This window comes from Neodiprion virginianus, chromosome 7 (genome assembly GCF_021901495.1).
Source record: "Neodiprion virginianus isolate iyNeoVirg1 chromosome 7, iyNeoVirg1.1, whole genome shotgun sequence".
Lineage (NCBI taxonomy): Eukaryota > Metazoa > Arthropoda > Insecta > Hymenoptera > Diprionidae > Neodiprion > Neodiprion virginianus.
In genome coordinates this window covers 14826866-14850808 of record NC_060883.1, presented here as the reverse complement: position 1 = coordinate 14850808, position 23943 = coordinate 14826866, and the positions used below count along the sequence as shown (strand labels likewise).

At 36.0% G+C, this 23943-nt stretch overlaps 2 protein-coding genes and 1 long non-coding RNA gene across 8 annotated transcripts in view; 2 read left to right on the top strand and 1 right to left on the bottom strand.

Annotated features, from left to right (window-relative positions):
• LOC124309319 (glutamic acid-rich protein) overlaps positions 1-23943 on the top strand; it is a 50813-nt gene that overhangs the window by 22684 nt on the left and 4186 nt on the right. For 3 of the 6 annotated variants that reach the window (XM_046772864.1, XM_046772863.1, XM_046772868.1), the window contains 4 exons: positions 2546-2738; positions 5797-5936; positions 22782-22948; positions 23134-23320. In XM_046772864.1, the coding sequence (XP_046628820.1) occupies positions 2546-2738; positions 5797-5936; positions 22782-22948; positions 23134-23320 (687 nt within the window). Of the gene's footprint in view, positions 1-2545; positions 2739-5796; positions 5937-21501; positions 21558-22781; positions 22949-23133; positions 23321-23943 lie in introns of all 6 variants that reach the window. The other 3 variants (XM_046772867.1, XM_046772869.1, XM_046772866.1) reach the window with 2 other exon arrangements.
• On the top strand, positions 11433-12900 carry LOC124309321 (uncharacterized). Its single transcript, XM_046772871.1, has 2 exons — positions 11433-11898; positions 11997-12900. Exons 1-2 carry the CDS (start codon positions 11608-11610, stop codon positions 12525-12527), a joined length of 822 nt encoding a protein of 273 aa, XP_046628827.1. The 5' UTR covers positions 11433-11607; the 3' UTR covers positions 12528-12900.
• LOC124309324 (uncharacterized) lies at positions 12666-23237 on the bottom strand. Its single transcript, XR_006909219.1, has 2 exons — positions 23105-23237; positions 12666-12840 (listed from the first exon to the last, which is right to left on the bottom strand). It is a non-coding gene; the product is annotated as an uncharacterized LOC124309324 (long non-coding RNA).

Genomic DNA, 23943 nt, shown 5'->3' with positions numbered 1-23943 from the left:
AATGAAATCAGATCTGGTTAGCATTAAACTTAGCGGAAGTAATGAATTGAAAAAGTAATTATAATAAAAATAAAATGACTAAATAAATTAAATGGATTTAGTATGTGAACAAAACATATTAAATATGGAAATAGAAACAAAAGTAAAAATGTTAATATAAATGAAAATAAAAATGAAAATGAAATTATAGATGCTGCCTTAGGCAATATAGAATACATAGCATAAGCATAAAAAATTCAAAGAAAATAATAAAAGCAAGAATATACAAAACAAAAACGGTTTACGAATATATACAGGGTATACTAGACAAAAAGTAATTCGTAGTTACAAGTACGTAAACGCAGAAGAAGCAATGGTATATTGTGTAAGAAGAAGGAAAACTCGGTATTCTCCAGCCAAGCGTACGTTTTCAATATGAGTCATAGGTGAGCACGCATACGAGCTGAAGGCGCGTAATGCTTATGCGATCTAAAGAAGACGCCTCCTTGTTGCACACGATTCTTTATACATATAACAAGAGTATGTTTAAGCAATGGCGACTGACAAGCTAAAGCTTTTGTAAGCTGAAAATAATCGATGCATCGATTAATCGAGTCCAAAAAAATCGAAAGAATTAAATCAATTAATACATTATTTCGTATTTTTTTGGAACGGTGCATATGAAATAAAAATTTCGTAAATTTCAGTTCGTAGCTTAGTGCGTTGGGGGAGGGGGAGGGGCGGGAGGGGGGTCATTTTCTACAAAAAGTACTTGTGTAATATTTGAAAAGCCCCGATGGAGTATTCCAATAACAGAGGTTCGGATAATTGAGGTTCCACTGTAGTTGGCCTGCCCATTTTATTTGCAATTGACATCATTTGAACCCCTATTTGTTATTTTATAGTCTTTTACTAATGAAGCTTATAGGATGCGCGTGGTCTGGTATTTCAGTCATGATTTTAGGTTAAGGTAGTTTAGGTGCTTAGTTATCCTCGGTTAACTCCTCCTTCTCTAAAAAGAACTATAAAGCTTTGATTATATTTTAATCCAATTATTTATATGTGCAAACAATTCTTTACAACAGCATATTTAGAATTGTTTTTGTTTTTTATTTTTTATTTAATGGATCAGTTCTACATTTACGAAACGGTCCCAATAAGAAAATAATATCCTCTTCAGCCGAGGAGAGTTTTTGGACTAGCCCATGCGATCTTGGATTAAATTTAAGTATGCAGTTTTTCACAAAATTTATGCGCCATATCGTTTCGATTACCGTTTATCGATGTTAGCTACTTAGCGATCGGGGTGCTCAGACTGCACCACTTTTTGTCCAATTTGGCGTCTTGACGCAACGAATCTTACATTGGTGACTGCAAATGAGGCGAGGATCACAGGGAGACGTAGCTCAAGAACACTCTGACCAGTGGGAAGCTCCTTCGTGAACCCATTCATACCACGTTATACTTGTTATTTCGCCGCCGATCGCTGTTCTCTTCAACTTCCTGCCACATTGACGATATTCCCGAAGTATCGGCATGAGATTGCGATCCATAGTCTCTGAAAGCACCACATTGAAAGGCCGTTAATTTCATTACTGTTTAGGGCCCTGTCTAGGAATGCCATATTTGTAGAGTGCTAATAATTTGTTGATATTTACTAATATATAATACACTAAGGGCTTTGGCCCTGCGCGCTTCGCGTGTCATCCCGGTTGGCGTTTCGCGCTTCATAACTTCTCATTGTCAATGAGAAACATCAGTTTGCACTAAAACCGTTAGAAGCAAATCCAAGTCGATATCGTGTCAGCTTTAAGAGATATCGTCAACCAGTAATGACACGTTTCATCTCTTTTCATCCCCTTCGGAGTCGAATTTAGAAAAATTCTTTCTCGGTAGAACTCTCCAAATTCCATAGTTCTAGGTTCAGGGATTTGGGCTGGGCGTATAGAAATTACGTTCTGGTTACGTGAGCTTTGTCGTCTTCTCCCCCAGGCTGGCCACCCCAATTAGCCTAAGCAATGCAAATTTGTTTTAGGATTTCAAATAATTCATGGAGTGAACTTACCGCTGTCAACTGAGTTACGTTGTAAACTGTTTTGTATTACTCGTCTGAACGTGGAAATGGCAGTTGGCAATTTTTTTTTTTGTTTTTGTGGGCGATCTTGTCCCACAGGCCCCTGGCACTCAACTAGATTCTCGTATAGCAGGACGTTCCGTTAATATCCCTCATCTCTATATGGCACTGGTGGACACCTGTCACGATGCGCGCGTCCCTATTAGTCATATAAAAGTTAGAAACAACGCAGAGAGTAGAGCTGTGTGGGGCAGGGGGCATAGAGGGTAGAGCAGGTGACTATTAGTGCCGCGTAGTGGCGGGGTCACTAATGGGAACATGGTAAAACCAGGAGTGCCTGGGGTCTGGTGATGTTCCACCATCTGCTTTGCCAAAATCTCTAGCATCTTCTATATCGATATAAGTACAACGCTAAAAGCTCTTGTTTTACTTATTTTCGTTCGAAACTGAACAGCTTAAGTTGTAGTAGTATAAGATACTAAATTCTTACAGGTGCTACGAAAAAACGCTGACAGCGACGTACCGAACGATTACCCGGTGGGTACAGCTGAGACGGAATTCAGAAAAATGGTATTTAGTCCAGAAACTTTAACAAGTGCTGTCACAGGAACCTTGTATAGACAAAAAAAAGAGAGATCTCCTTCACTGCCTAGACCTGCTCCAACATTAGAAGAATTGAAGGCTCGTAAGTATCGGTTCTTTTACAGATTTTTCACTTTCGATTATAAAAATTCTGCCATTTCAATTGGGACATGTACAATTTGCCTCAAAAGTATTTTCACAAACTATTTTCTCTCAGCGCAAAAACAACACTGTGAGGTTTTAATTATAATATAGCGAACAATATTTTCGGTTTCATTCTTCTCGTTACGATCATGTTTCTTACTGTGCTCAAGAAAACAAATCTAAAAACTGGTTTTTCTCTGAAAAATATGAAACTCGACTGTAATTTATCTTTGAAAAGGAATTAAAAAATCTGTATTCAGACGCTTATTATATCATTCTAGAGGCAGACTTTGCATTTGCTTTGAATGTCGCCATAACCTAAAGATATTTTGTCAATTCAGTTAGAAATGATCAAAAAACACACTTTAAGTAGACTTTAAGAAAATCAAACCCGGGAATTAAATACGCTACCAAATTTGACCAAAGCTCAAAATAAATGCGGCAATATGAGAAAAGGATAGTGATATAGTCCAAGAGCTGATTACAAATTTAGAGAAGGTGTTTTGCCCACGTTAAAATAATAAAAATACAACACTATTACTACGGGTGCATCTGGAATGGTTGGTCTGGTAGAGGTCTTGCGGTTATTTCGCCATCGTACAACCCATTAGATTTAAAAAAAAAAATGAACCCAAAAAATATCTTTTGGGCAAGTTGAAATTTTTTTATTTATTGTTTCAGTAGCTGTATAATATATAAATAACAATCCCAGACTAGTTTTTGAGTTTTAAAGTATGGCCTGACACCCCCCCCCCCCCGCGAATTTATTTAATTAATATACCCAAAAAATATACTTTAGGCATCTTAAAATTTTTTTGGCATATTCAATAAACAATTTAAAAAATACATGTCAATTGCCAGTCAATTTGAACGGTTTTTAACAACCCCCAGACGCGAATAAAGATTTTAAATAAGTGCGACAAAAAAGTCTCACTTGTAATTACAAGTGCGAGAGAGATAGTTTATCCACACCTACCGGCAGCTGACGGGGCCCCTGGCTCCTCGACCTGTGATTGGTCGCCTCAAGACCACGTGACCACTATTGACTATGAAACTCTCTCTCAACACACACAGCAGAGTATTTTGGAGTAATTAATTTTTCAATAAAAAATAACAAATACATTATAAGCTCATAAGTTTTTTTCCTTGATACCAACGTGTCATTAAATTCCTTACAACTCGTAGACTTGCTAAACGGAGTATTATGTGAGGTATGTGTGGTATTACTTTGAATAATTTATTAATTTTTTTAAACTTAATTTTCATTAAAATAATTTTTATATTCTAACTATATACACAAATATTTGGTCCATATATATACATATTGATAAATCTTGATACCCAGAACGACAAAAACTGCAGTAAAAACTATGATAAAAGCTTAACAATATCAAACTAATTTTCCACGTGGTTGTATAAACTCGTTATGAAAAATACTCCGAAAGACTCTGCTGTGTGCGCTGAATACGAGTTTCACGGTAAGCAGTGGCCACATGGTCACATGGTCTTGAGGCGACCAATCACAGGCCGAGGAGAGCCAGGGGCCCCGTCAGCTGGCGGTAGGTGTGGATAAACTATCTCTCTCGCACTTGTAATTACAAGTGAGACTTTTTTGTCGCACTTATTTAAAATCTTTATTCACGTCAGGGGGTTGTTAAAAACCGTTCAAATTGACTGGCAATTGACATGTATTTTTTAAATTGTTTATTGAATATGCCATAAAAATTTTAAGATGCCTAAAGTATATTTTTTTGGTATATTAAATAAATTCATTCGGCGGGGGGGGGGGGGGGGGGGAGGGTGTCAGGTCACACTTTAAAACTCAAAAACTAGTCTGGGATTGTTATTTATATATTATACAGCTACTAAAACAATAAATAAAAAAATTTCTACTTGCCCAAAAAATATTTTTTCGGTTTATTTTTTTTTAAATCTAATGGGTTGCACGATGGCGAAATAACCGCAAGACCTCTACTAGACCCACCATTCCAGATGCACCCATAGTAATAGTGTTGTATTTTTATTATTTTAACGTGGGCAAAACACTTTCTCTAAATTTGTCATCAGCTCTTGGACTAATAGTTTTGGATAATGTTTGAACTTCAATAATATCTTCGCTCGATGCATAAAAAAGGCGGGTAAAATGTTATTGATATTAACAATAGTGTATTCGGATAGTAATAATAATAATAATAATAAGAATAATAGTGTTATTGTGAAGTCGTATGTGAATGAAGTGGAATTAATTATGATGTTCCTGTTCAGATGACATTGCAAATTATTAACTAGTGATTTTTGCAATCTTTCGTTACACTCACGTTACCAACCAATACTCATACATTCCTTCATCTTACATCAAGTTATGTAATATATTGTTTACATTTTAGTCGAAACTTCCGAATGTCGCTCGCTGCGATCTGAATTTTTTTCTCTGAATAGAGTTTTATTGGTTGCTCAAGATGAATGTGATTAATGCACTATAGTTCAGCTGAAGCCGACGTAGGCTATTCTTTTTTACTCCAGGGTAAAGTGTTCAGCAACTGATATACCTACGAGCTTGCAGTGTTTCCTGTCATATCAAAATACAAAATATATGATACCATTTTAACAGAATATTTTTCATCTAAATTTTGAGCTTTGGTTGAGATTATCAGTTCAAGAATTGCTCAGTCTCATAATCTGTTTAATGTTTTCGAAAAAGTTTATTTTGTCGTCCTACGATAATCTAATCGTATCCCATGTACAATAATTGTTGTTTGGGAACCGAGAACAAAATTCATTCTCATAGAATAGGTGAACTTACGCAAAATCCAAATGAATAAAAAGGTTTCATGTAATTCAATCATAAACTATTCGATCACGCGTTGTTAAGAACATCGATTATGGTTTGTGAACATAATTTATTGCGGATTCGTGGAATACATACGTGTGTGTATTATCACGTGAGTTTTTTCAAACCGAGTATAAAAATGTCTGTAAGAATGAATTTACCACTGTTTCGCATGCTGGGACACTAGAAGCAGCAGGAGACATAGAGATAGATCAGCTCAGGCAACGGCTGGTCGAAACAGAGGCAGCGATGGAACGAATTGTCGCTCAGATGGGCAATTTATCGCGTTCTGTAACGCATAGTCCGAGCCCACAGCCCGAGGCAAAGGTTGACTAATGAGTTTTATTGAAAACAGTTCACATTTTCAGTTTCATGTAGATTTTAGAAACATGCACGCTGCTGTGATCTGAATGTGATTTGAGCTTGTGTGTTCGTTTTCCAAGTTTTATCCCACAGCAGAGACATTCTTTGTCCACTGGTTCACGCATCAAAACCGTCGGCAAAGTTTTGATCTCTACTTACATGTCTTTTAGTGTAGACTAGAGGGAAGTTTCAATTTCTTTCTCCTGAACATCATCCAAAATTTACGAGGATCATGCCAGATGCGAATATTTAACAATAGAATTTACAGTAAATCAATACGTTCCAGCCCCTAATATATCCATATTTCACCATGGACAAGCCTCTTATTGTAGTCTTAACATCAAGCCTGTTAGCCTTTCTTGAGCTTTTTGAATCACAAAAAGTCTAACCAACATTTATGAGAATCCCATCACGTGTGACTACTTTGTAAAATTAAATCACACTCGAAGTATTTTTAGCAAGTTCAATTTTTGTCAAACATGGTCGTTTCAAATTTCCCAACAGTTTTCTAATTCACTGCAAACGTAAACGGTGTCATTTTTAACGAGTCATTTAGGATATCTCGAAAACTAAGCGTTCGTGCCACACGAAAAGGTTTTGGATGAAAGCTGTTCACTCACTTGTTCATTTTGAAGGGGGAAATGTATTAGAGAATTCGATGTGATTGTAGGTCGCATCACTTTCAAGAAATTTGAATGGCTGCCACTAAACAAAAAAAAAAATTGTAATGTTCATTCTTGAATCAGTATGCAATCTTCTACAAACAGCTTCCCCTCACGGAAAAACCTCTCAATTTGGGAGTGAATTCGTACCCTCAATTTTTTTCTCATTGGAATTTAGCATTACCTATGAATTAGGGGTAAAAAATGACACCCAAGTTGAGCGTTTTTTCTGTGAGGGTCAAGTCATATGAAATCGTGCAGGTTAAGTGGCGTGCAAAAGTTTCGGGTCAAATTAATTTTCACCAATAGTTTTTATCTAAATAGAGGTGAAAAAAAATCATGTATTCCGTATAAACTTAATTAAGTATGTATTCGAAATACATAACTAGTTAATTTTTACAATGAAAGAATATAAGTATATAATGAAATATATAAAATTCCATGCATCAAAAGTTTCGGGCCAAGCAATTAAAACTATGATTAGCTTGTGTATGATTACGTTTCTGACTTCAAATTTCTATAATAGGAGCTCGAATTTGTTTACACTTGTATGTCAGTACTGTGAAGTCAAGATGCCAAAGCGCACGCATTTACATATTCGTGAAACTGTTATAAAATTACACCAAGAAAACAAAGTTTCTCGTGATATAGCTTCAATATTATCGATTGGAAAAACGACTGTTAATAATATTATTGAAAAGTGGAAAAAAAAACAAACACTTTGGTACACAAACAAGTACCTGGAAAACCCAGAAAAACGAATCGTTGCGTTGATAAAGTTATTAAAAAAAAGGCAGTCGTGGATCCAACGGAGTATGCTGCAATTATAACACGTGAATTACGTGACGAAAACTTGCCGGATGTTAGCCACAGTACTGTTTCACGTAGATTGAACGAAGTTGGACTTTTTGGATGCGTCAGAGTTAAGAAACCGTTGATTAGTGCAAAGAATAAGAAGGCGAGATTAGAATTTGCTAAGGAACATGATAATTGGACAGTCGAAGATTGGAACAAAGTGTTTTTTTCAGACGAAACAAAAATTAATCTTTTTGGAAATGACGGAAAGAGGTATGTTCGACGACCAAAAAATGCCAGATATGATTCTAGGTGACAAATACCGACTGTAAAACATGGAGGAGGTAATATCATGGCGTGGGGAGTTTTCTCATATAAAGGCGTCGGCCCTTTAGTAAAAATAGAAGGCACTATGGATAAAGTCGTGTATAAAAACATCTTAGAAAATCATATGCTTCCTTACGCGCGTTAAAATATGCCGCGAGGATGGATTTTCCAACAAGACAATGACCCCAAACATCGATCTGGACTTGTTCAAGATTTTTTCAAGGCAAAAAAAAATTCGTGTTCTCGAGTGGCCAAGTCAATCTCCTGATTTAAATCCTATTGAACATTTAAGGGGACAGCTAAAAGTAAAAGTAGGAGCTATCAATTATTCAAATAAAAACGATTTGTGGGAAAAAGTTCAAGAGGAATCGCAAAAAATTGATCACACAAGGATTAAGACGTTAATAAAAACGATGCCTCGGCGATGTGCTTCTGTGATAGCTTTAAAGGGTATGTCAACAAAATATTAGTATAATTTGACTTTATGACGTGTTGGAAATAATTTTGGTTTTTATTTTTATAGTATACTTTTCATAAGTTTGTTTGGCCCGAAACTTTTCATCACATAAACTTTATATTTATTGTTATAATTTAATATTATTTTGTTGAAAACAATTGTAAGTTGTTAGGTTCGACAATATAATTGATTCAGTTTAAATAGCAATACTCAGTTTTTTTTTCACCCTCATCCATACAACAATTGTTAACGAGAAATAGTTTGGCCCGAAACTTTTGCACGCCACTGTAAATAAAGTTGAAAAGTTAAAAATCGAGTGGAACATGGCAGGACGAATTTTTTGTATTGCGTTGAAATCGCTAACGCAATGAGCAAGTCAGTGTGATTAACGAGTGAGGCAGCACGAATCAGGACTGAAAGAGGATGGCCCGACAGTTGTGATCGAGTCTGAAGCTGCGTCCTTTTTTGACAGTGTAGGGTTCGGTCCCACGTGTCACCCCCTGCCATCGTTCACCGTAGTGGACCCACGTTTTCGCGTAATCGATCAAAATAATTTCTTGTGACGAGTTTGAGGCTCAAAAATAACACATCATAAGAACGAGCGTGATAGCCTAGCGGTTAAGGTGTTCTAGTCCAGTCAAATTGTCGCTCAAAATGGGTTAAATAAACATTAAATTATGTAGTTTAGGGATTGTTAGGGATCGATAGGGGGGTGCATTCTGAACATGAATTTCAATTTGCGGGGTTCTCCGAAGGTCAGCTGGGCTTGGTTAACGGACCAAAATGTGTCTATGAGAGTAAAGGATATATTGTAAAGAGAAGTATAACAACTGACATAAGATAAGACAATTAATGCAATTGGAAGAGTAAGAGTGGTGTTATCACGCAGCGTGAGTAGGTCGGTATTGGAAGAATCTATGAAGTAAAGAAATAGTATTAGTTCGTTGTTGGTTGAGGAGGTTCGTCTAGGGATGTAGACACAAGTTGGTTATTTTCCAATGTGAGTAGACAATATCCAGGCTGTAAGGAAACAGTACACATAATGCGTTTTATGAATGTAATCGAACGAGTCGACTAGAGAAAAGAGCGCGAACTAGGCGCTGCGGACAAGATTGCACGAACGAGGTGCGTGAAAGGATCTCAAGAAGGTTGCACGAACTAGGTGCCTCGAATGAGTGCACGAACTAGGTGCTTGAAAGGATCTCAGGAAGTTTGCACGAACTAGGTGCTTGAAAGGATCTCAGGAAGTTTGCACGAACTAGGTGCTTGAAAGGATCTCAGGAAGTTTGCACGAACTAGGTGCTTGAAAGGATCTCAGGAAGGTTGCACGATCTAGGCGCCTTGGATGAGTGCACTAACTAGGTGCTTGAAAGGATCTCAGGAAAGTTGCACAAACTAGGTGCTTGAAAGGATCTCAGGAAGGTTGCACAAACTAGGTGCTTGAAAGGATCTTAGGAAGGTTGCACAAACTAGGTGCTTGAAAGGATCTCAGGAAGGTTGCACGATCTAGGCGCCTTGGATGAGTGCACTAACTAGGTGCTTGAAAGGATCTCAGGAAAGTTGCACAAACTAGGTGCTTGAAAGGATCTCAGGAAGGTTGCACAAACTAGGTGCTTGAAAGGATCTTAGGAAGGTTGCACAAACTAGGTGCTTGAAAGGATCTCAGGAAGGTTGCACAAACTAGGTGCTTGAAAGGATCTCAGGAAGGTTGCACGAACTAGACGCCTTGGATGAGTGCACGAACTAGGTGCTTGAAAGGATCTCAGGAAGGCTGCACGAATGATCGTGCCTTAGATAAATGCACGAACTGGGTGCTTGAACTGGGTGTGCAAACAAACAAACCAATGCACGAACTCGGTGAGGTAAAGTAACAGAGCGTATTCAGTATCAACCTGTGATTCAACCAAGGTATGGGTGTTTGTAAATCTCAACGCTGAACAAGCTCGGCTGTGGTCAGACTAGAACTGGCCGCCGCTCCGCGGTGGCGCTTATATGTGAGGTGATTGGTCGTATCATGGAGCGTTCAGCAGTCGTTCGGTGACGTCACAATTCTGTAACGACAGACAGATTCTGTTCCCTTGCCGGATTATACTCTTAGGTGCTCATTCAATCATTGTAGGCGAAAGTGAATCCGATAGCGTAAATTTATTCATACAGAAAATTATTAGTTTAGTCGTAACAAAAGAAAACATGTAATTGTAAGGTTACTCAAACATAATTTAAAAAATATTGATGTTAAAAAAAAGGTTCGTATAAAAAAGTTTGTAAATTTAATTTAGAAGAGAAAAGGTCTCTACAATTTTTTGCCTAACACTAACCGTTCTCGAAATATCGAATTAAACGCGTTTTTAGCGAGAGGGGCCCAGCTGACCTTCGGAGAACCTCGTAAATTGAAATTTATACTCAGAATGCACCCCCCTATCGATCCCTAACAATCCCCAAACTACATAATTTAATGTTTATTCATTTCACAATATGACTGGACTATTCGGCTAGTACGCTGCTGGTTGTAGGTTCAAGTCCTGTTACAGCAATTTTTTTTTTTTTCAATTTAAATACCTGTAAACGTTATTTTTATTTACTTACTTTAATATAAACTCAACTTTTTCTTATATTTCGTTTGGAATTTTTGCCAGCCTGATTTTAATCACGTTCGAAAAATTTTGTGTATCCAAATTTTTTTCTTCTATTCATCATCTAGGTTAAAGTCATTGCTTGTTTTTTCTATTATAAAAATATATGGTCTTTGTATAAATTAATTTTCTTTTATAGTTTGATATTTTTTTCTGTATTAATACAATTATTATTTTAATCACGCTGTTCGTTTGAATTTTGTTTTTCTACCATTCCTTTTTTCGTGTAAACTTCTATCCGTGTTAATATAACAATAATAAATATTTAAAAGGTTTTTGTAGAAAACTATAGTAGCTCCAAAGCAGGTGCATGGGAGTTCGGTTCGGGTTGACGCTCTGTTTCGACAAAACGGAGCTGAACCGAAAACTTTTACTTTTATTTGAATGTAATGTCATTTCAATTTCATTTTCCCATAATACCTTTCCTTGAAATTTCCATCCGTGTTATTATAATCGGCATAAATATTCGAAAATTGTCGTTGAAATATCGTGGGTCGTTTCCACGAAACGTAAGCGGCCCCATAGAGCAGATATATCGGATTTCGGGTCGGGTCGATCCTCTGTTTCGTCGAAGCGGGAGTTCTCCTTATCTCTTTTCTCTCGAACAGAAAGAGATAGAGATATTTCAAAGGGTGAGTTATTTTTGAGTGGTGGGGAGACAACCCGTTGGACGAGTTGCCGTCACCGATCACAAATCAGTTCGTTTTCGTCTTTCGTTCACCGAGCCTATTTGAGTTTCAAGAGTTTTTATTTCAACGAAAATGTGTGACAACAAAGATCCATTAACCAGTGGAAGTGTTGAGAAGAGAGAGGAGCAATTCAATGACGAAAAAAGGGGTATTTTTACAAATGCCTTACGTCATGCATTCTCAATTTATGAAAGCAGATCTCTCATTTCCGAGAATCCTCCTGCGTTAGCAAACGCTGACGCCATAGCGATCGGCGAGTGTATCGCGAACGAAACGATTCGAATTTTACAAGAGTACGTTATCGTTCACGATGAAGATCTCATTTCGTATCATGAGCCTAATAAAGATAAAGCATATAAAGCAGTACGTATAATCATAATAAAATTCATGTAATTTTTGTAAAAGTTTTTTTCTGACAGTAGGTGATATTTATATCCACATCAAAACTCCGTTTATTACAGTGTACTTTCAACAAGGATGAAATAGATCCCTTTTTTAATCTTGCGGATTACCAAGCGACTTTACAGGATTATGTTCCGTTAGACTACAAGAAAGAAGCCGTTACTTACGCCAAGATCCATCCTAATTATTCATTAGAAGTCCTTCAAGCAAGTGGTTTTTCACGGCTAGAGACAAAAGATGATTTGAAAGAATGGGCTGACGACATCGAAAAAGGAGGAACCAGGTTGGATAAATTATTACAGATTGACTCCGAGACAATCAAAAAGTTTGAGAAATCTCGATCGATCTATGAGCAAGTGACAACGCGGACACTCCAGCTATGGGCGACGGCCATCGCTTTTCCGTTATTATCGGAAAATTTTTCTTTCGTTGCGAGTACGAAGTGGGTGAAGTATTTTAAAAGGAAACATGGAATTCGCCAGAGGAAAATCACGAAATTTCTCAGTAAAAATGAGGTGGCAACCTTTGAAGAAACCGTAAAAGCAGCAGGGCGATTTCAGACACAAGTGACTTCGGTAATAGGAAATTGAAGCCCAAAATTTATTGTACATACCGATCAAACGGGATGTACATATAAGTCAATGTATAATCGCTCATTGGAATTTAAGGGGGTCCTCTGTTTTGACGCCCTGATTTTTGAGCATATTTTGGGATTTTTTTGTAAAGACCAATGAAGAGATAGAACTTTGAACTTTTTATCATTTATTTATACATATTTCAAGAGTATACAGTTAAATTTTTAGCTAAAAATATTCAGTAGAATTAAAGTTATAGTGGTCTGAAGACACCCGCCTCGAAAAAATGGACGCCCACTTCCTCCATTCTATCAGCTGATTGGCTTATCTGAAACAAAAAAACCAGGCGGGGTTTTAATCTGTATACTTGAATACATCGAGTGGACTACGATCAAAAAAAAAAAATTTTGAAAATTGGATTTTTGACAGACTTCGGAACAAAAAAGTCCGAATTTCATGTATTTTTTGTCAACTTTTTGATATAAAAAAAAATAGAAATTTTCAAAATTTTGGGATGATAATAGTCCACTCAAAATTGATGGAGGAAAGTTTGAAAAACATGGTTTTGAGAAAAACGCGTTTCAAATTTCAAGTACATTGAAGAATGAAGAAGGTTTAGTCGAAATCCGGTCAGGTATATAAATTTTTTAATTGTTGAGCAAACGAACATGTTCGCGTTTGCGACGTTTCGGCCGGGCCCCGCCGACCATCATCAGGCTATAATAATTACAAAATGTTTCAGAAGACATTCTAATTAGAACAGAGACTATGTTAGTAAGAATAGTTACTGTTTTTTAGCTTACTTATACACTATATATTGTCACATGGTGAAATGACATTTTTTGAGTTAAATGAGCAATTTGCGGTTAGCAAAAATAATATAAATATAGGTTACATGAGTGAAATTTGACAATTAAAAAGGGTAATGAATGCGAAAGAATTGAAATAAGAAGAGATCAAACAAAATATAGACGGATTACTCACAAAATTTGACGACCTGTGCCTGCTAAGGTGTTGTTAGTTCGGCATTTTGGACGGAAGTGAAAATTCGCGGATATCGATCAAAAATCTATGGTAATGAGGTGCGATATTGATCTATGTTAGAACAAAATGGATTTGAAGCTGATACAACGTAATAATGGCGCCAAATTTGAAAACTAGAGTATGTTAGAGTATAGATGACTGAGATGTTGAATCTATTATAGAATCTTGGTGATCGGTCAATTAAGTAAACGTATTTTTAGTTAACGTTTCGACCCGGATATGGGCCCTCCTCAGAACGAATTATTTATTTAACTGTCAAGAAAAAAATTCGTGACACCATGACTTTTAAAAAAAAACAACCCTAACATTATGTTTTTAAAAGCTGACAAAGGGAATACGTCGGTTGCTATGCATAGAGACTCTTATAACAACAAAATGAGGCAGCAGCTTTCTGACACCAACACTTACAGAATTGCTAAATATGATCTGTGTAACTCCCTACAAACTAGGGTGAATAAACTCACGTTCGATTGGTTTACCTCCAAACTAATAAACAAAAACCTACATAGAAGCATTTCTACTTACAACAGTGTCCCTCCACGCGCATATGGGCTACCTAAAATTCACAAAGAGGAAGTCCCATTAAGAATTATCGTCTTATTTGTCAATAGCCCGACCTATGCCTTAGCCAAGACAATTGATTCATGGCTCACCACTAATATCACACCTCCCACCTCTAGAGTTAAAGATAGCTTTTCCTTAGTTGACACAATAAAAACATTGATTATCCCAGACAACTATACTTTAATATCGCTAGATGTAATATCACTCTTTACCAACGTTCCGACAGATCTCGCATTGCGCGCAGTAAACAACCGTTGGGCTTCTCTTGAAAATAAGATCCCAATTCCCCTTATTGAACTAGATAAAGCTTTAAAAATATGTTTTGATTCTGCAATATTCAAATTTAACAACGATACGTATACACAACAATTCGGGTTGCCCATGGGATCTCCTCTCTCCCCAATCTTGTCAGACCTTGTCATGGAAGACTTGGAAACGTCTTGCATTAACAATCTTGATTTTGATTTACCGTTCTATTTTCGATATGTTGATGATATTCTTACTGCTGTTCCTAAAGAAAAAATAGATCACACTCTTAATATTTTTGACCGATATCATCCACGATTACAATCTACTATCGAAACAGAAGAAAATAACGCCATCAATTTCTTAGATGTATTGTTGATACACAACAACAATAATATCAAAACAGATTGGTTCCACAAAAAAACCTGGTCTCAAAGATATTTGAATTTTAATTCTCACCACCCAATGTCCTACAAAATAGGCACCATCATTAACCTAGTTGACCGAGCCATCAAACTTTCAAGTATAGAATTCCACGTAAAAAATCTGTCACTCATATACAATATACTAAGATGGACTGATTATCCTCATGGCCTATTACACACACATATAAATAAGAGACGCACCTACGTCAACAACTTACCTGACAATAATATTGACTCTGCTCCCGCAGACGATAACAATAGACCTGCTATTACATATATCCCCATCCCATATGTATCTGGTCTCTTTGAGTCTCTGAACCGCCTATTCGCCAAACATAATGTCAAGTTTGTTGGAAAAAATTCAAAAGATTTACAACTAGTTTTTGATACGGGAAAAGATAAGATCCCCATTGGCAAACGATCCAATGTTGTGTATAAAATGCCTTGCAATGATTGCAACCAAGTTTATATAGGTCAAACTGGCCGCCACCTTAACACCAGAATCAGGGAACACCAACGCAATGTACATCAGATTGAAGAACGTCACACGGCTCTAACAAAACATAGTATCGATAAACAACATACTTTTAATTACGACAATACAAACATCCTTTGTGAAGAACACAATTATTATAAAAGACTATTACTTGAAATGTGCAACATTGTAGGTCACACCAATTCCGTTAATCTTAGACAAGATGTTGAACATTTAAGTAATATTTACAAACCTCTAATCTCCGCCCACACAACAAATATTGTTTAACCTTAACTAGATACAAAAAAATTTTTTGTCCCCATAACACAGTTCTTTCTACATAATTTTTTTCACAAAATATTTATTGTTTTTCTGTATAATTGTTTATATTAGGTTCACCTTCACTCTGGATCATATTTGTTTCTTCCATCAGTCGTTATTCACCTGTTGACCCAATCGGTTCAACCAACAATAATTTTTGGTTAGACATGTGGAACATAGTCATAAAGAGCCTACCTCCACTTCTTGGACACTTGCAAATTAATTTTACTGCTAAAAAGACCTTCTTTAAAAACCTTTTAACACAATGACATACTGACTGTGACGAAACATAGTTCTTTAATCTTTTTAATTAATGACTTCCAACTATTAACTCCTACATGTAAAATAACTAGAAGATTGACATTGACTACCGTCACTCAAAGAACATTGTCTCCACTAATTGTAAATTGTGAATTCGACTACATCTTAGTCCACTTACTTATAAAAAAAGGTAAATAACACTTAAAGCCATTCTTTTTTCAATTAATCAAAACGTTCTTACTAACTAATAATATATGATAGCCCTAAGAGTATTACATCTAAAATATTTAATGTCTGATTGTACTTGTATTATAAAAAATTTCTGTTGTTCCTGACAGTTAAATAAATAAATCGTTCTGAGGAGGGCCCATATCCGGGTCGAAACGTTAACTAAAAATACGTTTACTTAATTGACCGATCACCAAGATTCTATAATAGATTATATACGAGGTCGAGAATTCTTATTCATCCGAGATGTTGAATATCTGTGCGCCTGTTAACAGTGTTACTTTTGTTCTTAAAAATATGAATCATTTCCTTAATATTACGTTTATACCAATTAGGTTCTGTAGCTAAAGTTATGAAGTTATTAAAATCAAAATGATGTCCAAGACTCAAGGTGTGTTCTGCTAGAGCGCATCTATCAGTTTCATGTCATTTAATATTTGAACGATGGCCAGGAATTCTATTTTTTAAATGTTGTGACGTCTGTCCAATATAACTTTTGCTACAGTCTAGACATGGTATTTTATAAACACAATTGATTTTATCTAAATTAGGAGTTACAGATTTTAAGTGAGAAAAAAGATCTTTGGTAGTATTATTAACTCTAAACGTAATTTCGATGTCCTCAATTTACAAAACTTTTTTAATTTGGCTAGATAGATTTTCAATATAGGGTATAGAGATGGTGTTCTTAAATTTGTCATTATCATTAGGTTGATTGTTAGATTCTATATTCCAATCAATAGAATTGTAGATTTTTTCAACTCTATACTTTTTTATATCATTGATGAATTTTAAAGAGTAGCCATTTGAAATAAGAGTTGTTTCAACGAGTTTTAAATTTTTTTTTGAGAAATTGAGGGTTTGAAATTTTAAGACAACGATCGAACGAAGCTATGGCGACAAATTTTTTATTTTGTTGCTGGTTGACTCGTCGAGTCAAGTCGATAACACATTCTACGATGAAGTGTTTGTTAATAGCGTTGGCAAAGCGAGTTGCACAATGAAAGTGATTCCGCCAAACTGCATTCCACTACGTCAACCATGCGACGTATATTTTTATCGACAGGTAAAAAATATTGTTAAAAAACTGCAATTCGCACCGGATTTATTCAAAGATAAACGTGAACTTTCGAAACGTGAGGATGTAATAAAAATTCATTCAATCGTTCACTGGATTTTAAGCGCACCACCATTTAAAGATATGATATTGTATGCTTGGTATGGATCGAAGCTACGTGTGGAGAAACCGATTTTTAATAATGTTAATGATGTGTGTTTTCCTTTAACTTTGTTTCCTTTAACTTTGTGGCGTTTTTATTCTGTTCGTGGTGCGAAAATAATCTGTGTTTTACATGTCTGTACGATGATTACCACCAAAAAATATGTACATCCAATAATACAAAATAATTTTGTCTGCTATCCTCTCCCATCCATTGCAGATATAATATTTCGTTTTTTATACATGCATAGAGAAAGCGGTAGTTTGTAACTATTTAAATATTACTCTATGCAAATAAACATTTTATAAAATGTTAATCTTGTAACGTAAAATAAATGAAACACTTTCCCACATAATGTGAATATAATGTTTTGTATTTTCATTTAATCGACACGGCGATAATTTTTTAATTTTCTTATATTAACAATGGTAAAAGTGAATAAAAACAATAGAATAAATGAGCTATGACTTCAAACTAGCTGAAGAATGAAAGAAAAAAAATTTGGATACACAAAATTTTTCAAACGTGATTAAAATCAGGCGGGCAACAATTCCAAACGAAATATAAAAAAACGTTGGGCTTATATTAAAGTAAGTAAATAAAAGTAACGTTTAGAGGCATTTCGATTAAAAAAAAAAAAGAAAAAAAGTTGCTGTACCAGGACTTGAACCCTACAACCAGCAGCGTACTAGCCGAAAAACTTGATCGCTAGCCTATCATGCTCGTCGTACGACGCAGTATTTTTGGGGGTCAAACTCGTCACAAGAAATTATTTTGATCGATTACTGGAAAACGCGGGCCCATTAGGGTGAACGGTGGCAGGGGATAACACTTGGGACCGAACACTGCACTGTCAAGAAAGGACGCTCCAGACTCGATCACAACTGTCGGGCCATACCTTTTCAGTCAAAGGGAATAAGAAGGAGTCAGGCAGAGGTAGTCAAAAAAGCGTGAGACAGAGTCGAGTGCTCAACTTTCGTTAATCGTGGATTTTACTGTTTTAGTAAAATAAATTGTACAATCTCGTACAAGTAATTGTTATTCTTTAGCAGGTTAGAACTGTGGTAGTGGATTGGGTCACTTTTAGTCTTTCAAAGAAAAATCTATTGTTCGTGAGAGTTGAAGAAATGTAGTTAGGCATTTATTTTTAAAGACTGTAGAAATAAGATGTCTTTCTTTAACATACCTGAAATAATATAGTAGTGTTTCGAATATGTCGATAGAAAAAAAGGGAAAAAGTTGCATAGAATAACAATTTTGTGCTCAAGTGAATGCTCAATCATGAGAGACATCTTTTAATAGAAAGAGTTTTTCAAAAATTGATTTTATACTTGCGAAGTTAAACACATGTATAACTAGCAAAATCGAATATTATTAGATTACTTTTCCCATCATGTTGGATCCGATATTTTGGATTGCGCAAATCTGACCTCAGATTCGTGATCAGCCACCCAACGAACATGTTTCTCGGAAACGATATGGGCTAGATATCTATAAATTGGAAGATTTTCATATATCTGTGTACAGTAAGACATAACCGAATTCCAGTCAGTTCAGAATTTTCACTCTAAAAAGCTGTCCGAAAGTTCATGGAGCAGCCCATATACACATACTATGAGTATACCTAGGCATGAACGATGCGTGCATCTTATTCAAGCATCCGAAGTTACGGCTCATTTTCACGTAATTCGACACATAATATTTGACATTATGGATGGCCGTGGCGGGATATGGTGCTCAACCAGAAATGAGAGCTATAACTCCGATAGCTTAAATAAGGCGCACGTGTCGTTCCGCGTTTAACAGTACTCACGGTACGTAGATTTATATAGTGATGATAAAGTGTTCTTCCTCTAGAGCACAACTGTAAGAATGTCTGTAAGTGTGTTTACATTTTGGAATCTTACGCTCTAAGGCTCCGGTAAAGCATCGCTAGATACCAGGTTCGATTCCTGGCTCCGTCGTTAATTTTTCGAATTTACCAGTTTTTCAAGTTTATATCTTCAACAATGAAAAGGCCTCGTGATTAATGTTAATATTGATAATGCATATCCGCATTTCAATTATTAGACGGTCATTGACTGTCTTACGGGCTTCGCATCAGAAGCGTAAGATTCCAAAATGTAAACACACTTACAGACATTCTTACAGTTGTGCTCTAGAGGAAGAACACTTTATATTCACACATACAACAGCACAAGAAAACAAATTTGAACTAACTGGTGATGAGAGGAATTAACGACATCAGAGTCAGGGCGGCTAGGTGGTCTAGTGGAGTAAGGCTCCGGTAAAGCATCGCTAGATACCAGGTTCGATTCCTGGCTCCGTCGTTAATTTTTCGAATTTACCAGTTTTTCAAATTTATATCTTCAATTATATAGTGATTGCCGGAATACATTGTTATTACGAATTGACGGTATGTTGCTCAAATTGAAATTATGAGGTGTTCTTAACGTGTACTACAAACAATTGTTAGTTTGTCGGTAATATCAAGTGATTGACTGAATGAGCTAATGAGGGAGTTGGATCTTGAATGTGAATTCGAATTGTACTGAGCTTTGGACTGAACTGGTCTGGGGAAGTGACTGAATATGAATAATTAATGACTGACGAATGACCACTTGGTTGGTACTCTGTACCTACTTTATTTTTGTAGCCATCATGTCAGGAAACCCATGTCGGAAAAACTGATTATAATTCATTCCAAAATTAGGTGGTGTTTAGGTGTTAATTAGATGCTCGATTCTAAAATCGGGGGCTGCATTCTTTAATCGGGAAAGATCGATTTATCCGTTGAGCTGCCAACTTAACGTTTCGCTGGCAGGACACCTTGAAAAATTTGTCCAACAACGTCTTCGGGGAGAATCGACCCATATAGGAATTAAGCACTAATTAAGTGCTATTTATGTATTCAATAAAAAATTTTGGTACTTTACTTGTGACGCGGTAAAAATCGATTTTTTTATTTTCCTGGCAGACACCTCGAAAAACTCGTTCAACAACGTCGTCGGGAAAAATTCGCTACGAATATCGTAAACATACCTACGCATGTGTTTCGTACGATATTTTTTGACATAGTCTGCGTAAAATAATTCGATTTTAAGTACTGTTTTGCGGGTGTAGAATGCAATTTTATGCATACTATGTCCAAAACGTTTATTATGACTTTCAGCTACGTGACTAAATTCCGACGCTTCGAAATTCGCATTTTTATAACGTAGTATTTAAAGTATTGCTATTGCGGCAAACGTGACTCCTTACTTGGCGGGTCAAAATTTTAGCTGGTAATAAGTCAAAAACCACTTTTCACCGGTCCGTAAAAAAATACGTATCTCATGAAACATAGTCTAGTTTCACTGGTTTCAAGTTCATCGAAATCGGACACCCCAGAGCCATGACCTCCCTTTGCTAGCTACTGCGCCTCTACGCTCTATCCCAATATGTCTTCGGGATGTTTGTATACATTTTTCGACCATTTTAAACTCTACAAATTTTCGAAAGTCTACATGGAATGTGATTTATTGTGGCCATTTATGAAACAAATTTATATTTACTGTTAAGCGGTTAAATTCGAGACTTTCAATCGACTATGTAATGGTCTTGCCCTATTCGATACTTGCGATGAATTTACCTTACACACGTATACATATACATGGCTGTCTATGTTAATCCGATTTATTTCCAAACTTCGTCACCTTTAATTTTTTTCATCGAATACATTCTTTTTTTTCAGATTTTTAGAGTCAACCATTATTATGGTGAAACTAGTAAATAAATTGTGCAATTTTTTTCAAACCGTTATATTTCGCTATTTATTGAAAACTAAAATTCAACGTCATGTTATGGAAGTGTATCGAATCTATAGAATATGAAAATTCCAATTTTTGGCTACCCCGTGGCACATCAATAAAGGTGCTGCAGGACACGTAGCCTCTGTTTAGGTAATAGCAGAATATGTACGGTAAAAATTATGGGTTCGAAAGACAATTGTGATTTAATTCGGAGCGGAGATTTATATTACTTATGAATGTTTCATTCTATATGAATTTTGGAACACTACTGCTAATTTTAGCGAGAGTGGTACTATTCATTACACATGAAAAATATCACTTATCGATTCTTCGCATAGACTTTTTTTCTTTTTTTTTTAGATAAAATGCAACCGTTACAGATCTTACAATTAGTACACAATTTTATGTTTTAAGTAGTTGATGCGGCTCCAAAATCCAATGGTCTGGCAGGGGCCGGTTTCATTTCCAAGGTATATTCCTTGCGTCCAATATGTTTTAACATTTATAACAAGTATGTGTTTACTTTGAATTTTCTGTGTCCATCGGGCTTTCATGCAAACTAATACACGTCTCCCTTCTGATAGCACTAATTCCGTGGCAGTTTACATATGTTGTTGTAGTGTTGTTAGAGTAGATGATTCATTTACGTATAATTTAACTGCTGTATGATATAAACTGTTCACGAATTTTACCATCAAAAAAGAAAGTTACGGATTATTTTTTTTTGTTTTTGTGGTCAGCTTGTACCTTGTAATTGGTAGATCAAACCAACACACCGTACAAGTAATTGCTTTTATACATTTTTAGTGTTCTATAAGGAACAGAAATAATTCTAGTGTCCCTATATGTATGTTATTGGACCAAATTCTTTTGTTCTAGTGTGTATTTAAATACCTTTAGAAGAAATAATTAGGTCACTGATTGTAGAACAATGTAATTTTCTATGTGCTCTGCTGGCCTTTCGCCCATCAATAACTCGGCAGAGTGGTTCCTTAAGATTTACCATTTTGTACATGGTTCCGTCAATGGTGCATGCGTTCACGTATTTTTCACTTGGAGAGTACTGCACCATCTATTGGGTGGATCAAAAGTGGGGATAACGAGAGAGAGAGAAAAGTGGCATAGTCTATGACAGACAGCCTTATCTTAGTTGATCCTCGTACTTATACTTACAACAAAACCTGCCAGTTCGGGTTAAAAAATGATTTTCGAAAAATTAAAAATGTATAACTCTATATGGCTCTGAGTGATGATTGAAACTTTCAATTTCTATTTAACATTTTGCTTAACATTTAATTCTGATTAGTGTTTCCTGATTTTAACGTACTATCCTGTGTGAGCATTGATTTACTAAAAATACAGTCCTTTTTCTGAAGAAAATACCTTCACATTCTTCAGTACGTCAGCACTGCAGTAAAAGGGAACGATTTGGCACCATTCACTTGCTCAGCAATATTTAAATCCATTTTGTACAATGTTTCAAAACATTTGATCACGTATGTAAAACCTACTATGGTGGTTTGTAATGTTGTGAAGTTAAAATTAAAATGTATTACAAGTTTTCATATCTTGTAGGCCCTTTCATGCAACAAATTCTTCACGGATTTTATTAAACTCGAATTTCAACAGTGTCTTAACGTTAATTGCCAGTTGTATGTGTTTTAAAATAACAAAAAATTCTCTTATAATTACAGGAAACCTTGGCATACTCCCAACTTGAAATAAATAGTGATAAAGAAATAGAAAATATCGATGATTCCTCACCAACGGTCAAAGTTGTGGGAATGGAAATGACCGCTAGTTGCAAAGATGGGCAGAAATGGAGTCGACCTAGTACCCCGATGGTATCAGCAGTTCAGAGGTAATCTCTTGATTAAAAACGCAATATGTTGTATAAGTCGAAGCTGATTTAAGAATATGCTTTACTCGTTATCAATGTAGTCGCAGATATCTCCAAATACCTAATTCTACGTCGAAATCAAGTATATAGTATATATTGTTAACCATAATTTTTCACCTCTTGTGTCTTATTACTCTCGTTTTAAGCCACTCGGAACAGGACAAGATACCCCCGAAGCCGATTTATCTTGAAGGAGCATTACCATCACAGTGTGAGCTTCTAGTAACAGATTCTGAGACGCAAGCTGAAGAATCCAACGTGGACGTACAAGCGCCCATAGTCCTTTCTGGCAAAATGACTCTTTCTCTCATCAGTCTCGATCAGATATCATCTGTAAGAAAGTATTACAATTACTAACACAACTCAATTGATACTGCGAAGCGCTATTTTATTTCCTGATACTTTTTATTTCATTTCAATCTTTAGATCCATATAGCTCCCGAGTTAGTATATGATGGTTTCCGACCACTTCTTAGCGTTGATGTGTACGTGTCAGTTACCGGCTGCGATGGTACTGAAGTGCTAATTACCGACCCAAGTGTAATTGTAATTTCGGTTACCGACCGCAATTGTAACCGAAGTGCTCGTTATCGACGGCAGCGCCATCTATTGCGAAATGATCGATAATCAATACCAACGGTAATTACTACTGCTATTGACGTTCATATCGGTAATTAGCACTTCAATTACAATTGCGATCGGTAACTGCAATTGCGATTATCATTGCGGTTAGTAATTGCAATTGCAGTTGCAAATGGCTCGGTAAATCATTGCGGTCAGAAATTAGCACTTCAGTTACTATGGCGTTCGGTAATTCACACGTACACACTGACACTAAGTGTTCCGAAACCATCGTATACTAACTACTCTTCTGTATTAATTCTTAAGCTGAGAGGTTGTAGGTGATAAATAGTACATTGAATACTAAAATTTGTATCTTAGTGTCCGGTATGCCA